Source organism: Sinohyriopsis cumingii, chromosome 6, assembly GCF_028554795.1.
Source record: "Sinohyriopsis cumingii isolate HCF-2022 chromosome 6, ASM2855479v2, whole genome shotgun sequence".
NCBI classification, from domain to species: Eukaryota; Metazoa; Mollusca; class Bivalvia; order Unionida; family Unionidae; genus Sinohyriopsis; species Sinohyriopsis cumingii.
In genome coordinates, this window is record NC_142966.1 from 74,411,622 (window position 1) to 74,429,762 (window position 18,141).

Sequence of the window (18,141 nt, forward strand, 5' to 3'; positions counted from 1 at the left end):
ATACTTTGGGATGTACATTTGGTCAATACAAATCACATACTGGCATGTTAGAATTCCTTCCTTCTCTAATGAGCTGCTTTTTCCATATCATCCGCATCATAGAAACTCGCTTTTTTTCAGATCATCAGCATCTTCGAGTTCATGACCACTAGTATACATTATACTTCCCCCATCATTTATTGTAATGCCATACTGTTTTCAGCTTGTACCAAAATGTTAAGCGATTCATCATAGTCTCTCCATTTCACGTGTACATACATTCACTATTCAATCTTTTGGTCTTGAATATCTTGCTAAAATTGCATATGTGATTTGGTTTTGGTAGATGACGTTTGTGTGTGCAATATGCCTTCTGTGTCATATCCCATCATGCCTTCCGGGTTGTAAACTACAGAAAAACCAAACATTACTTGCCAGAATTTTAATATTTCCTCTGAAAAGTTAGGAAAGTAATCCGTTGCAAAATATGCATCATATTTCGAAATTCCAATTGTAGAATACATATTTTGTATGTACGAGTTCAAAATGTACCTGCTGTCAGGTAGCCAATTATAGTGATCCGTACTTTTGAAGTTTTCTTCCTAGCTTGCTTTAACTGGAATCATGTCTATTGGTCTATTATGATGCTTAACTGTGATAGTTTGGTATGTAGCCCGTATCTCATATGTACCATTCTGATGCTAAACTGTTAGAGTTCGGCATGTAGGCCGTATCTCATACGTACCATTTTGATGCTTAACTGTTATAATGTGGCATGTAGGCCGTATTTTTGTTCCTTAACTGTGATAGTTTATAATGTAGCCGTTATTCATGTGTACAAGTTTGTTGCTTAACTGTGATAGTTTGGGATGTAGATACCAGTTTGAAATTTTGATGTTTCGAGATGTACTTTTTATCAAATGCAAGTTCATATACTGGCAAATTTCAACTCTTTAATTTTCTAATTCGCTGGTATTGACACTCTATAAATTCGTTTTCTATCAAAAAGTCAAAGTTGTGCTAATTAATATAGCTCTATAGTGTGCTTCCTCCTTCGTTATTTTGGTGGCATACTGTTCTTAGCTTGATTCAAAATGTTACGAGACGCATCAGATCATTTCCATTTCCAATATGTATAATTTTTACTGTTTATTCGTTCGGTATTCAAGATCATTTTAACTTTGTACATATGATTTTATTCCCAAACACCATAAGTATCATGTCTCTTTCAATACTCCGGATTCTAACGTTGGAATCGCAAAATATTACTTGCCTGATTTTAAATATTTCCACTGTAAAGTTAGAATAGCAGCCATTTTGAAAATCGTTTCATATTTCGGCAATCTAACATTTTCACCGATCTCGAATGTAGGCGTTCCAGATGTATTGGTGCCAGGTCAACAATTCGATTGATCTCTACATTTGAATAAGTTTTCATTCTTGTCATTTAGAAAGGGGAGTCGTGCCTATTGATATGTCATGAGTGTTACTAAAAGTTAGCGCTTTGAATAATAGATGTGCTATGTCTTACAAAGTTTAAAATATTATATGTCTTTCTTCTCCAGCAAATCCATAACTTCTTGCATATAAAACTCTTCTCCCCAATCATGCTATATCTTGAAGACTTTCTATATTAATTTTTTTTCTGAACGCTTAATGTATGTCATCTCTCTTGTTTCTTATTTACGTTTTCGTCCAAAGCTTATTTCGAGAAAGTATCACTGTTCAAAGCCGTTCTTGCATTTGCCAGTGCTTACATCTCAACATTATCTGCCTGCTACCGATCATCCACTTGACTAACATAAACTATTTTGTAGGGAAATTTTCTTATTTTGCTTTTGCACCATGTAGCTCAATTATTCAATTAGCCCTTCTTTAAATTCACCGAATTTGCTTCCGATCCTAATTTGTTCACACTATTGTTTCATGCTTGTGTTAGAATCTTGGCTTTCAAGTTCATCGTAAGGACGTCTTAAATATTATTTCTTGTCTTGTGGTGCAAAGTCTCCGAAACCATCAATTTAAAACGGTATATAAACAATTAAGAGAATGCTTCACGCGTGAAATATTATATCCTTAGGTGTTATCAGAAAACTAGCAACAAACCATATAAACCGGTAATTTTTATTTACAGCAATGTGCAGTATTTCCTCAGTAATATCAGGCATATTAATTATTTAAGATTGATGTCAAAGTTGCCATAATTATGGTTTCTTCAAAAGCAACTACTTCCTATAATAAGAAAACGTGTGCCATTTGAATCATGCTTCATTTTCTATAAAATGTACATCTGTTATGTTGAATCGTTGATAGATTTACCTTGTAAACTCCTCAATCTGTAAAATTTTGACTTGTACAAATTTATCTACTAATGCCATCCAACACGCTGTTTCATCCCTTCTTGAAACTCTTCTGGCCATCTCGTTGGCAACGGTGTGCTCCTTGTTTCAATATATTGAAGAAATCCGAAATTCTTTCCTAGCACATTGCAGGATATCTTTTCGATGTTTGAAGTCGACAACTCCTTTTGAATAATATTTTTATCACAACTAGCTTTCGCCATACTTCTGCCACATTTTAGGCGCAAAATTATCAAACTAATTGAGTTCTAGACAAGAAATTTGTATAAAGACTATGGACTCAAAGATAGTTTTGTTTTATTAAAAATAACGTTATATAAGTATAGAAATGATCAAGCTTGGAATTATTATTATTATTATTATTATTATTATTATTATTATTATTATGAGCTAAATTGCTGAAACACGGAACCAAAATATCCATAGAACGTTGCATTTGACCTGTGAGCAGAACACAGGGCTGCGGCATATAATTGGTTTTAGAAACCATGTTATGCTGCTGCCGACGTAAAACTATATGTCATAGTAATATTTACTACCATTCCCTCAGAGCAGGTAAGACAACACAAAATAGCAGGTCAAATAATGTAGTTTTAAATCTGTGCCTAACAAAAATTTATTCTTTTGTATTGGAAAGAAATGTGATTCCTCTCGATCCAATTTTCTTTCACCTATTATCTTGATTATTTACTCCTTCTCGTCGTTTTTTTGTTTTGTTCTTTTTTTTACTCTGCTCCTATTTGTTTTATCTTTCTTTTTTTCTCGCCTTCATTCCTGTTTCAAGAGCCAATCACGAACGAGTGCTCGAAGACATCATCGGTTTACTGGATAACATGATTGTTGAAGCCGATGCAAGGAACATCGAACCACAGAACATTCATCGGCGTGAATTTCCTGTCTTTGAGGTACAGTTTCGATTTTTATTGCGGAAAAAATAGGATGGAATTTGTGTAGTTGCGAAATTTCTAATCAATCGTTTTAGTGATTTTTTTAATGTGTGACGATTATAACAAAAATAGAATCAAGTATTTTAGCATGTGTGTAGGTGTAGAAAATTATGTTTGTCAGAACATGTAGAGGGAAAACAAAAACGAATTTCGCTTACTTTTTGAAGTATTTGTTTTATTTAAAATATGACGCTCATGAATAGTGAACCAACACTAAAACTGACATGTAAAATTACCAGACGTCATCATTCAATGTTGAAAAGGATATCAAAAACATAAATATACAGACTGACAACAATTTCTTCAGAGTACCAATTAATATATTATTGGAAAAAGAAAGTAATGCCTTTTTTAAAATATACCACCTAAAGTAATAGTTTCATTGTAATTTGTTTGTCCTATAAAAAAAAGAATGCTAATACTACTACCAATAATACGAATGTCACCAGAACCACCATCACCACCAACATCATCATCATCATCACCACCATCATCATCATCTTCATCATCATCAACAACATCATCATCATCATCAACAACAACAACAACAACAACAACAATAATAATAATAATAATAATAAACAACTTAAGAAGGACGGCAACGACAGCATTAATGAAAAGATGAGTCACCCTTTTCCTCAAATTCCTTTCAGGAAATGAGAAAGTAAGTTATTTAAAAAATGGGTGCGGGACTAGAAACTAACTTGCTTGATGTGTTTAGGTTCTTTACTACGTTTTAAGACATTTATGCATATCGAAACATTTATTTGAAAAAAGCGAAGATATCATGCCAGAGAGTATTTGTACACAAATTATATTTTAGAAAACTGTAGTATTTAACAAATTATTTGGACAAAAGTATATAATACACATAATAAACTGACCCATCTATAAAATCGTAATTTCATTGAAATTGTATAATAATAATGGTAATAATAATAATGATAATAATAATAATGATAATGATCATGATCATGATGATCATGATGATAATGACTAATAACAGCCGCCACAATGATGACAATGGCATTGATAACAATGATAACTACAGTGACTTTTTGATAGGACGAGTCACCAATTTCCCCCATGCGTCGTTTCCAAACGCTCTTACCTCCAATTTCCTCTGCAGGATATAACCCATGCTGTGTTACAATCAACAAAACAAACACGAAAACAGTTTCCTTCTGATCTCTTTGTGGAAGCGAATGAGTGATGGATTAAATGAAAACGATCTTCACAGTGACTTTTTTCAACGACAAAGATAAAGTGATATTTTTTGTTTCTCTGTACATTTTACAATAGGAGTTTGTTGAAGAGAATGCAAACCAAAAAGACGAGAAAAAGACTTCGCATAAGATGTTGAATTTGAGGATCAAACAGGGACAACAGATTGGTGCAAGTCCAGCGGTCATGAGAAATAGAAAGAGAAACAAACTGTTGAAGATTTCAGAGGTCATCATAACCGATGACAGTGACCCCAACCTGGTAAAAGAACTAACAATATCTGATGACGATTCAGATAGTAGTAAAGAGACAACAATGAGCGATGGCATAGTAGAAGATAACAGTGAGGAAGAATCGGATACAGATATGTAAGTATAAAAGTTATATCGTTTGCCAATTGCGTTTACCTAAGGCATTTGGTTTACATAAAGATATGTTTACCTCAGATATCGAATGAGATAATGGAAAATATATCAGACATTTTTAGAACAGGTGAGTAAGACTTGTCCACAGAAATAGTCAATTGCAACATGCTCTCTGGTTACTTTTTGATGTCATCCGCCATGTAGATATTACGTTTAATGTAAAAATGAAGTGATTTACAATGAAAATTCAAATGCAAATAGATCTTTGCACAAAGGTACCTGCCTACCTACTTACATCCATCCATGCATCCATGCAGACAGACGGACAGACATATGTTGTGTACTAAGACATTACAACTCACATTCGACTCCAAAGTTTTGTATTCTTCACATGTTGATTTTCTAAATAAAAAGCGATTCTCTACATTGAAAGTATGAAATTATGTGCTTTTTAAAGATGGACGCATGAATGTTATATTAGCATGCATTCTGTTTTACTATGCATTTTTGTTCTATATGATAACCACAAGGTTCGAATGCTAAACGATGAGTGCACAATGAATGCACTTGATTAGAACGTAACAATGTGTACCAAGTTTTCTAGATGAAAACATCTCCATATGAATATAGGTATATGAACATTCGGTTATTAAAATAGAGATAAGTCGAAATTGGAAATTCCGCTACCTTTAAGCATCATTGGAGAACAAAGAACATGGATTTAATCAATTACGGGATAATTGTTACTTGAAAACATGACAAAACTATCGGCTAGACTGAAAGAGGATTCTGATTTAAACACGTCACCTGGAAGGATTGATACCGAGACGAGGTGCAAATCAAATGTGTCATTACTACTTTAACCTAACAGCGTTATTTGAATCGTCATTCTTTGCCGAGTGATAAATACAAATAGAAGTTCAGTCTCAATATAGCTCTTGTGCAGGAAACTGATATGGTTTCACGATGACACCATGTCCGAGTAAATAAATTCAACAGTATCGCACATACTCAATTTACCGTGTACTTAATTAAGTAGACGAAATTAAGTTACAGGCCTATTTTGTAAAGGGATGTAACCTACTGAAAGGGAAATTACCCAGATGCCAATGCTGATAAGATAAAATATTATTATTCCTTTCCTGTTTTTTTATTTACTCCAAGATTTGAGATTGATGAAAAAGGACGAGAGATTAAAATGAAGACTAAGCCACATCCGAAGACTTCAGATGTAAGGGCCCATGGTAAGCAAGACACACAAATTAATGTCAAATGTTTGTATAGCGTTTATATACTGTCGGACGTTAGATAACATATGGCGTGGGGAGTGGGGCACGCTTATAGCTATTTAGCCAAAGAGACCCATATAGTTTTGCTGAAAGTCCGTCTTTACTGTTAGTGTAAAGTTATCTTCGCTAGCCATGGATCCATCCATCTTGTAACTTTATATAACGTTATTTCAATAAATGTGAGACTTTTTTAAAACACAAAGTACTATTTATTCAAAAAGTGATTATTGGAAAATTGGTATAAATATTAGTACACATCAAATTTAGTCTCTTCATTATCTACAGCTGCACCGAAAACAGAACATTTTGGTCTCCCTAATGCTATAGAGTCAGATAGCGAGACAGAGATTCGGGTGATTCCAGATAGGAAACGCGAAACCGATCTTGACTTATATGAGAACAACTCAACCGTACCACTCAAGGTAGGCTGTACACCATAACGTGGCGGAGAAAGAGAGGGAGAATAAGGGACGAAAGAGCATGTATGTAGTATTATTTTACGAGATACAGACGGACAGGCAGAGAGTCACAGAGAGACAGACAGACAGAGAGACAGAGTATGTATGGAATAGTATTTTACGAGAGAAAGAGTATGTATGTAGTATTTTACGAGAGAGCATTATACAGTAGTGTTTTTTTACGGGAGAGAGAATGTATTTAGTAGTATTTTACGAGAAAGAGAGAGAGAGAGATAGACAGACAGACAGACAGACAGAGTATATATGTATGTACTATTTTACAAGAGAAAGAGTATGTATGTAGTATTTTACGAGATAGTATGTACGTACTAGCATTTTACGGGAGAGAGAGCAGGTATTTAGTAACATTTTACGAGAGAGAGAGAGAGAGAGAGAGATTTAATGCCTGTATTAACAGTGCTAAAGTTGTGTATATTTTTTTAATAGATTTCAAGAGCCATATTATTATCTACTTTTACATCAGTTTCTTTTCTCCATTTACAGCTTACAAAAAAGGCAAAGAAACTGGTAAAGAAGACAAGAGAAGGTAATTTACAAGTATCTCGAAAGGGAGCTCCCATATTAAACAGATCAGGGATGTATATTATCTAACAAAACTTAACGTTAGGCCGCCATTTTGAAATGTTTGGAAAACAGTAAACAATGAATGCTGGAATATTTCTAGTGACACATCACAGGGTCAAACCTAGAAGGCCCTTATCTAAGTTAAGATTGCCGGCGTACAAAAACCCAAACTCAACTCTAGATTTCATACGATCATTGAAACGTGCCACATGAAGAAAAATGGTTCTGAATTTTCTTTTTTGATGTGCATCTTTTTTTAAATATGAAAAAACTAAAGTACCATAAACTGTTATATTAAGTGATCAATTATTATTCTAGTTATTAATTTTTCATGATGGTGGGGTTAATCTAGTTACCATCCTAATAACTTTTACAGCTGTAGTAATATTATCACACAGAGAGAGGGGTTGAGGGGTAGGGAGATGGTAGAAGACGGATAAATAGGGCTCATTTTTTCTATTATTTTGCGACATTATCTGACAACTAGAAATTGACATTAGCTTAGTCTTTTGTTTGAGCTTTTAATGGTAAAAGTAAATCCTATGCTAAGCTTTATATTGACATATTTTGCACTCATTAATATATGAAATGCAGTGTAATAATCTGATATATCGTCGATTAAAAGTAATGTAAAATTAGGCGTATCCCAAATTTAAGTCAAGCGCTCTGTCAGGCTGAATCGCTAATACTCTCAGCAGGCAAACGCATGTGCCAGACTTTTCAGTGTTACAATTTCCTGCTATGCAATGACTCTAATTTACGCCCAGTACAATGCAAAGTTATCGAACTCTGTCATCGTGAAAACCAAAGCGTAGAATCTGGTCATACAAATAAATCTGTCCAAAGCAATCACCTGTAATGACTTAGTGTTTTGCTCTAGGTTCAAGTAATGCAGTAGAAAATATTGCGCGTGAACTATGTGCACAATGGGACTCCTTGGTGGCTGTGTGCGTGTGTCTTTGTGTGATACAGAGGGTTTCTTGATGTGTGTGTGTATGTGTGTGTCTGTGTGTGTGTGTGTGTGTGTGTGTGTGTGTGTGTGTGTGTGTGTGTGTGCGTGTAAGTGAATAGCTTGTATAAGAAAAGCAAATCAATGTAAGTTTTGTTGAACAAAATTTCAATGAAATTTCAAGATCGCATCCAAGACTTCGCATACATAGGAACTCCGGTCCTTGTAAAATCCGACAAGACTGAATTGCATTCGGGTGACACAGAAGGGGACAATTTCAAACATTTGCGTACACTGGGAAAGTCAAAGAGTTTAAGTCTCAGGCTCCTCCAAAGAAAGCAGTATTTGTAATTATAGATTTATAGGAATCGATATTCGAGAAATTAAAACGACAGTATCAAGATAAAGATGAAGATTATTAAACAGTATCCATTACTTACGACATTTTGAAATATCTTGTCTGTCAAATTTAGAAAACTGCTCCAGTGGCCTAGTGGTTAGAGCGTCCGCCTCGGATGCGGGAGGTCGTGGGTTCGATGACCGGCCGAGTCATACCAAAGACTTACAAAAATGATACTAACAGCTGCCTCGCTTGGCGCTCAGCATTAAGAGGTTAGTGTTAAGACTGGTCGGCCTGGTGTCAGGATAATGTGACTGTGTGGTCTGCGGCATGATGCCTTAGTGCTAGACATCACTTTAAGCTGCCACACTGCAGACATCGTAGCGATATGACTGAAAAATTGTTAAAGCTACGTTAAAAATCCAAATCACACACACACACACACACACACACACACATTTAGAAAACCAGCAGAATTAATTTCCTCCAAAATTATGGACACAATTCAACATTTGATTGACAAGTTTAATATCACCGACGTAAAAGCTACTCATTACATGATGCAATTTTCACCTTCACGAGGAAGTTGTGGTTGAACTTCGCAGTTCGAAACATAGCATCGTCCAAGAAAGAAAAGATGTCGTTTTTATTACCAAATTGTCGACGTAAAGCGTTACAATCAAAGATATAAAAATGAAGTCGAAGAATTATTACATGAAGATTAGAATATGAATAAGAAGAAACTTATGGAATTTATCTTTTCTGACTTTGAATGTTCACAAGAAATTGGTATTTCCTGAAGTTTATGTTGTTCATCGTGCTTGTAATAAATACATTCAAGTACCTTTATTTTTTGCACTATCCAAATTGTAGTATCACATCAGGGGGACAAGAAAAGACATTTCGGGGATCTCCTGCTCTTGTTGATTTTGCTCAGACGCCACAAATGACACTTGGAGAAAGGAAGAACTCCAGCATTAATGGAACTGTCATCGATACGCTAGTCATGACTCGCAATTTCTCAGGAGATGAAGAACAATTCCTTTTGAAATATTATTCAGAACAATGCACCAGATTCCCTAACAATAAACGGAGTCAAACTAATTTACATGAAAAACGGAAATTACAGTTTAAAGATTCCACGGGTTATTTGGCTACACCTTTGAGTAGAATGCCAGAAATGTCTGGAAGGACAGAAAGGATTGAAAGCTATTTGGCACACTTTTTAAAATACGGTAGCCGATCAGCACATAGTGTTCCTTATTTACGGGAAATCTAACACTAATGCCTGGCGTTATGCACTCAGAACGCCGCTGAACCATCCCTCGCATGGTATGAAACTAATTCGTCAAACTCTTTTGACTTTCAAGAAGAAATATTGAAATATTGCCGATCCGATATAGACATTTTACGATGCTGTTATGCACAATTTCGACAATTATTCATGGATCACAGAGATATCAATCCGTTAAAGGTTTCAGCCGTTGCTATCGCGTGTGAATAAGTTTACTCAGAGAAACTTGTGTATGAGAACACAGTAGCCACAAAGTCGAACTGATTACGTGAAACCGAATACTTTGTCGCTTTAGTTTCCAAACTAAAACCTATACATTTTACAATCCATCTTTACCTTGGCGAAAACAAAATTTCTGTGGATTCACAAGCGATTTCATTGACTAAGCTATTTGTTTTGCCACATTTTCTGCTATTGCTATCAGAAAGAGTCAGGTCATGGAAGGGAATTATTACACTGTTTCTTACCAGTAGGGTTAAAATCTAGTTTGTAGGTAACATTTTCTCCTGCATTACTTAATCTAGAGCACAACACGTTGACATTATATGCGATTTCATTTCTTGTAGTATAATGCCGCAAAATAAAACAAGAAGGCCTTCTTCTATTTCTTCTCACACTACTAGTAATATTATTGGGATTATGGGAATAGAAAAGTGGACGGTAGTTTGTTTGTTTGGGAGGATGTTTTTGTTGGGTTTTTTGTTTTTGTTATGGGGGTGTTTGGGGGGGGGTCAATTTTGTGTGTTTGTTTGTTTGTTTTCAAAATGATAGGAGAGGGTAGGAAGATCATAGAGAAGGCAGAGATTTTAACGAGATTTATAATAGTGATCGCAGCGAAGTTGTTTGGAAAGAATTTTTTATGCCCCTTCTTTTACATTCTACACAGAATGATCAGTAAATAACTTAATGTTATTCATTCAAAAAAACATTTTAAATACTAAGTGTAGTTTTATCATTACATTTCATGTTAAGGTAAATAATGCAACATTTCATTTAGCTCACATTTCCGGTATAAACAAAACTCCACCCTTGAAAAACATGAACTAATTTTTAAGATTGCATTTCCAGTGCAGGCATATGAGGCGCCGTAGCGGACAAAAGCTGGTCCAATCAGAACGTTGCTGTTGAGATTTTAATGTCACATGTCCAGAATTCCAGTTTCACGTGTGATATCAAAAATGCTTGTCCTTAAAGTACCATTTTCTAGGTCGAGATTTCATATTGTATCTGTTGAATTAAACAGTAGCGGTTGAAAGTTATATTTTCTATGTCGAGGTTTTTAAATTGTGTAGCTTGAATTACACGACAGTGGTTGAAATTTCAATGTCTTAACGTCGAGAATTCCTAATTTACGTATTGGTTCAAAGAGTTTATGTTTAAAGTTCTATTTTATATGTTGAGTATTTAGATTTCATCTATTGAATTACACAGGCTGGTTGAAAATTCGATGTCTAATGTTGAGTTTTTAGATTGTATCTTCTGAATTACACGGCGGTTGTTGAAATTTTAATGTCAGATGTCGAGAATTTCAATTTAACATGTTGAATCACATTGATTGTGCTGAAAGCTCCATTTCGTATGTTGAGTTTTTAGATTGTATCTGTTGAATTACACAGCGGTGGTTGGACATGTTATTGTGCTTGTCAGAATTTTATTTTTATATGGTGAAATGATCTGTTGCTATTACAAGTAACATTATACAATGTCCACTTTAATAAGTCAAAATAATATCGAGCATTAAGATTCATCATTCTTGTATTCAGTCATGAGACACCATTACATCTCATGCACTTACAGTTCGAGAATTTCTTCGCTAGAGGTCGCTCTCGTAAACGGACCGCGTTATCTTTAAACAAAGAGGCTGCTTCTCGTTGCCGTGAAATTCAACAGATGAAATCTAAATACTCGCCATATGAAATGGAACTTTCATCACAAACATTTACATCCAATGTGTGAATTAGGGATTCTCGACATATTAAAATTTCAACCACCGGTGTGTAATTCAAAATATATACTGGAAAACGTTGACAAAGAAAATTTAATTTTAAACCACCACTGTATAATTCAACATATAAAATCTAAAATCTAGATCTAGATCTAGAAAATGGAACCTTAAGGATATGCAATTTGATCCAACACGTGATATTGGATTTCTCGACATACGACATCGAAATTTCAACGGCAACTTTCTCATTGGACCAGCTTTTGTCCGCTACGGCGCCTCATACAGGCAAAATCACATTTCCCACCAAACTAGGCAAAGGGGGCAGGGTCCAGTTTTTATGTACAAATTTAATGCCGCAATCAGCGACCTAGTATAAAAAAATCATAAAAAATCAAATACACAAGTGAGGTCAAAAAGGTCCATATTTTTAGATACCTATATTAAAACAAAGCATAAGAATAGTATTCACTTGACCAGAGAAGTCAATGGCAGTTCACAGCAGAAGAGGTTTATGCACCCCAACCCCTATTTTATACCTGCATTTTTCACATCCAAATGCCAATTTTGACAGCATGTGGTGCTCACAGTGCAAACGCAAGCCCTTTCCCTGGATGAAAATTTTGAAAAACATTGTCTACTAAATAGTTTGATGCAATTCAGAATAGTTGTCATCCAAGCCGTTTTTGAGATACTCTAGTTGCCTTGAACCCACGTGTTTACTGCTATGGGAGGCTAGCTCTTCTTCCTAGCCAAGTATTGGTATTTCACTATCAACATACTGCAGAGCAAGCATGGAAGGTGTACATGTCTGACATCAATTTCAAGAACAACACAAGCCCAAAACACCTAGTTCACAAATATATCCATATCTATAAATACTAAACAATAATAGCTGAAAAAGTCACACCATAGCCTTAAGTTCAGAAATTTGCCAGGGGCCAATTTACGAAACTGGACCCTGCCACCAAAAGAGGCAGTTTGAAAGTGTGACATAATATCGCATTTCAGTTGGAATGCAGACTGACGCATAATACTACACTGCTACATGACTTGGTTAATATGGAGGCTCTTTATAAGCTATTTCGCCATGTATTAATACTAATAGGGTTCTTTGTAACAGTGGGAGGTAATTGACCTTCCAGTTATTGGGAACATGAGATGCATTGATAAAAGATAAAGGATCAGCTTTTACTGGATTGCTAGATAATGTTTTCCGCATATTCTTGCTATTTTATGCAAGATCCTATTACAGCTTGTACTTTAATTCTGCCAGCGTGTGGGGTTTGTGTTATGTGATTGGAGGTGGGATGCTCCCAATATTTTATTTAAATTATTATAGAAGTCCCACCCAGGCTAGATTTTGGTTGGAAGTTAGATTAGTGAAAGATAGATGTAATGCTCCGAGCCACCAGTCATTAATGCCGACGGTTACACGATTGAATATACAAACAAGTGAAATTCAACGAATAACAATTTAATAACAATTCAATAGTCAAATGATTCAAATTTTCCAAGTACTCTCCTTCAACTCGACCCTGTAATAGCCTATTGCATCACTTGATTAGCAGTGTGAGATAGATTTCAACCTGTCTTTGTGTTCTACTCATCTGTGTATTCATCTCTCCTATTCCTCCCAATTCCTTCTCCTCTTTCTCCCGACTTTTTTTCAAATTCCTTCTCGTCCTCGACTTATCTATACTCCTTCTCCTTCTTCGCTACTTTCTCCTCCTCGATTCATTTTTCTCCTCCACCACCTTCTATATACTTTCTCTCCACCGACTGGACTTTGGTTGACTCCGACTGCTCTGCTAGTCTCACTTCCGTCTCCACCTCTTGGAGACTCCGGACTCAACTGAACCGGAAGTTCTGTCCCCTAAAAAGCTTCCTGTCAAAACACAAGGACGTTACAAGATTTTCATTAGCCCTCTCATCTCACACTACACACAGTCTATGATCAGATAAGGGGCTATTAAGTTTCTTCGGCCACTCATTCATTCACGTCGAAATTTCTTGTATGGTAAAACAATGTCGTAATTAAAGCACGGTATCAATTACTTCACATACATACATCAATAAATTGCTTCCCATCAGTACATATTCCTAATCCCATTATACTAAACAATATTACAACAATCAGACGCATTTCTTTACATTACAACTCATGCAAAGTACACAAATATTCAAATATCCATGCTCTGATATATCCATACGTCCATAGTAACTAATCTTACATACTTCAACCATTTTCCAAACAAACAATTCGAGCATAGGTAAATTCTAACATAATGCATCAATAAATGTACTAGTTTGCTACGAAGTAACCTAACAGCGACTTACAAAATTAATTCTCACCACAAACTAACAATCTGCATAATTCTCGACATATTACACAAGCTCATTCACAAATACCCATGTAAATGAAACACTACAAAGGTAATTATACATACCAAACGATGCTAGTAATTAAGTTTACACACTATAAATAATTACAATTACGATGCCGTAATATTCCGCAAAAATCGAGCAAATAACTCACTGACCTTTTCGAAGCTTTGTCTTTCCGTATAATTTGTTTCTAAGTTTTACATTCAAATTACGAGTGGCTTTCTCAGAGTAATCCTATTTGCTTAGCAATCTTCCCAGGAGAACTACCGACCTTTTGCTTAGAGTTATGAAGTTATAATTCGGATCTAAATTGTAATCATACCCTCTATCTAAATTCAGATGGGATATCGCTGTTAACCAATTCAATCAAACTTAGCTAACAATGTCGTTCTCGCTGTCTGCCAACGTGGGGACGGATGAGAACACGCCTCGTTCACCCACCCACCCCGCGGGCTTGCATCTGATCTTAGGACTAAGCTGCAACACATAGATCAGAAGTCGTGCGATCTAACGCCTGTGCCGATTCAAGTTTCCGGTCCTCTGGCTGGTCACGGTAACCTTTGCGTAAGAGATTAACTCTAGTCAGCGGCAATGTTTAGACATCAAACACATGGCCGCGGCAATTATACATGTCCTAATACCTGGGCTTAACAAACGTGACACCGCGGTTAATTTTAGCAAACGTGACACCATCTTGTGACAACGTATTTATTTTATTTATGTCTAGCTATATAACGTGTGGATTGATGAGACAGTAAAATAAAATCAAGAACAAAGATCATCAATTCACAAAGATAATCGTTGTTATACCTTTCTTGTAATTTTTTAATTATATATTTCTTGTAATTCTTTAAAAGAAACTCATATTTGATTTCTTCCAGCGGAGTATCATAGCTTGTTCCCCAAAATCGAGCGATATTTACAAATTCGGCTAATTACGGTCATGAGAATTTTTTTTTAAAATTGTTATCTTTCTATATTATTATTATTATTATTATTATTATTATTGCATCATTTGTTTGATTTAATATTCTAATAACTTCGAATCATAATCTCAGAGTCAGCAGAACGCATGAAACTGATCAAAGAATCAAGAAAGGTCAAGGACAAGGAGCAGACAAAAGTCAATGCCGAGGAAAGAAAAGCCAAGGACAAGGTTCACGAACAGGTCATCGTCGAGAGTTCTCATTCACACAATGAAACTGAGGTGCTAGATGTAGCAGAGGTCAGAACCTTAGGTAATGTGAAGGTCATTGCTATCGAGGACTACATTGCACAAAACAGGGACGAGCTCACCCTTAAGGCTGGTAAGTACTACTTACATTTAAGTTTGCCTTTAGTTTTATCCATAGCGCAAGGACACATACTTGATCTCAGAAGTGACTCGGCTACTTTATACCCCTTACTAAATAATGGCAGAAACCGTAGATTGATATTACCGTACATACAGAACTTTCAGCTCTATAAATACCATGAATCATATAACGTAGTTTCCAAGTTGTATACATCATTGCTAGAAAATGTGGACATGTGCAGTCCATCAAATATATCTTCACTTGTATCTTAGCTTCCTTCTTTCCACTAAAAGGATGTTTTGATTCGATGAGATGTAGCCAACAAGACAGCAACAGGTATTCAATGACATGCATGAGATCATGAAGTTGTATGTGTATTTACTGTATGACGATTACACGATGCGTTGTCACAAGTTAAAATAAGCACTGTCACCCAACAAGGTCGCGGCATTAAGTGGCTGGTGAGGTAAAGGAAACTGGAGAACCCGGAGAAATAATAGCCCTTGGATGTGCAGCCTCATATTCTTGCACGTAACGAAGCCAGGGATCGAATTCTGGATTGCAGGGATGTGTGGTACCATAGCTCTAACCAGATACCAGCTTGATAACTGGAAGACAGAGTATCTATTGTGAATTAAACAATAGGAAAATGTCAAGCCTACATGCCTGTACAGACTACTGGATGCAATTTTCTTGAAAATGAACCCTTTTGGCGCAAGAAAGAATCACCATTGAAAATCAGAGATGACACTCATTGCGATACAGGGAGTGAGTTATACATACTGAAATCAAGAGTCTTCCCTCATGAACTGACACTGCAGTGAACTTCATTTTCTCGACAGTGAACCTTTTTGTGTGTTTGTACTACAATCATTAAGAGAGAATATTTTAAAATAAAGTGGAGTGTAGCATAGATTTTAACAACCGTTTTCCATAGTATCGAATCGTCCCCGCGACTTCCAGTGTATTGACTTTAGATTTGCTAATACTACTTTTTTTAAAAATGTTCGCTTAATAAACTTGCGAAGGGATGTGTTTTCGTAAAACTAATGCCATCGATCAAGGCAGTAAATCAGGTTGTGTTGATAGTTTGGAAATACAAATTAATCAAAGTACCTTTGGACATGGTTGGGTAATGAGAGAGACAGCAATGGTATACATATTAACAATTAAGAATAAGAAACTATTTTCTATCAGTATTTGTGTCTGTGAAAATTCGGTTGACACATTCTCGTCAAGGTCGCAATTATGGTGTTTTATGCCCACGTGGATGTGAGACAATTATTTACGTTATTGTGGTTCATGCAGAGACGACATTGTCATTACTATATTTTAGAATTTGCGTTTTCCACAATCTTGTCACGGGGTACAATCAGAGGTGCAGTTTACAAGAAAGACAGTATTCGGTGAAACTCTAATGTATAGCAAGACATGGTTAATCATTATTTGGTGGGGACAATATACGAATGAGCTCATAGGTAAAATATTTAATAATTTGTTGTCTTGAAAGTCTTTAACAAAATTATAGTGATTAATGAAAGCAAGAGATACCATTCAGAGTTTGATGAGTACTCGTTATGGTACGGTGTTTTAAGAAAGACAATACACCGTGGAAAAATTGTCTAAATAGAAAGACCATCACTTTTAATTTCTAATTATAGGTAAGAAAATTAAGCAAAAGATTCCTGCTAATTCCGACGGCATGGCATACGGATGGATCTGGAAGGGGAAGCTGAGTAGGAAGATTTACGGATATTACCCAGCCAACTTGGTCGAGCTCAGACCAAAGAAAGAAAAGCCTGGCATTCGTGGTCTATTGTCTCAAAAAAGCGGAAGTCTGAAGTTCGCTTCTTGAATGTTGTTCATGATAGATTTCTACTTACCCATATTCACTTGAATCGTGTCAAACATATAGCTTTCATCCTCTCCATACTTAACCACTATATCTGACGCTTGTGTATAACTGATTTGTACTTTTCCATACTTACTCGTACCATGTTGAATATGTTAGCATAATACATTTCTATATAGCTATAGCTACTCTTACTGCATGGAACATTTGTACATAACACAGTGCTTCCTATACATACTTACTTAGACCGTGTCAAACTTTTATATATCATAGCTTTCAACCAACTTATACTTGCTCTTACTGTATCTAAAATGTGTGCATGATACATTTCTCCCTAGCCATCCATACTCGAACCATTTTCTACTTTCAGGCAAGTTGAATTTGTCTCTTGCCAAAGTTTCTCGTACCATAGGGAACAATTGTAAATGATACATTTTTGCCAAACCATAGTTACTCGTACCTTTTCAACCATTTATACGTGATCTATTTGTTGTACTTACTAGAACTTTATCGAAGACTTTGATTTTCTTATATATATCTACATAAGTTATTCTATAAATCAGATCAAAAACCTGTTTTTGTGTTGTTTTATTTTGTTGATATTTTTGTTTATTCATTTTCGAAATGTACGCTGTCAGCAGAAGCTGCGCATAACAATAGCCCAAGTCTCTGGCAGGAATGTCTGACACTTCATTTCTATCCGCAAAAAAGCGTTGAAGAGGGTGGATAAAAGAATGGAATATTTCAGAAGTAATACTCTGATTTGAAGTCACATCTTCAAAACAAACTTTGGGCCGTCGACTTGAAAAAAATGGCCGCCAAATTGTTACTAGTAATGAGTATTAAAAACCATTTCACAAGACGGGGTAATTAG

The 18,141-nt window shown here is 35.6% G+C and overlaps 1 protein-coding gene across 1 annotated transcript in view; it reads left to right on the plus strand.

Annotated features, from left to right (window-relative positions):
- LOC149797219 (uncharacterized) overlaps positions 1-17,764 on the plus strand; it is a 32,224-nt gene extending 14,460 nt beyond the window's left edge. Inside the window, exons 7-13 of the mRNA XM_089960375.1 lie at positions 3,124-3,244; positions 4,589-4,878; positions 6,040-6,119; positions 6,450-6,586; positions 7,127-7,169; positions 15,179-15,427; positions 17,077-17,764. Of these exons, the coding sequence (XP_089816501.1) occupies positions 3,124-3,244; positions 4,589-4,878; positions 6,040-6,119; positions 6,450-6,586; positions 7,127-7,169; positions 15,179-15,427; positions 17,077-17,270 (1,114 nt within the window). The 3' untranslated portion in view covers positions 17,271-17,764. The remainder of the gene's footprint in view (positions 1-3,123; positions 3,245-4,588; positions 4,879-6,039; positions 6,120-6,449; positions 6,587-7,126; positions 7,170-15,178; positions 15,428-17,076) is intronic.
- Positions 17,765-18,141: the final 377 nt, after the last annotated feature.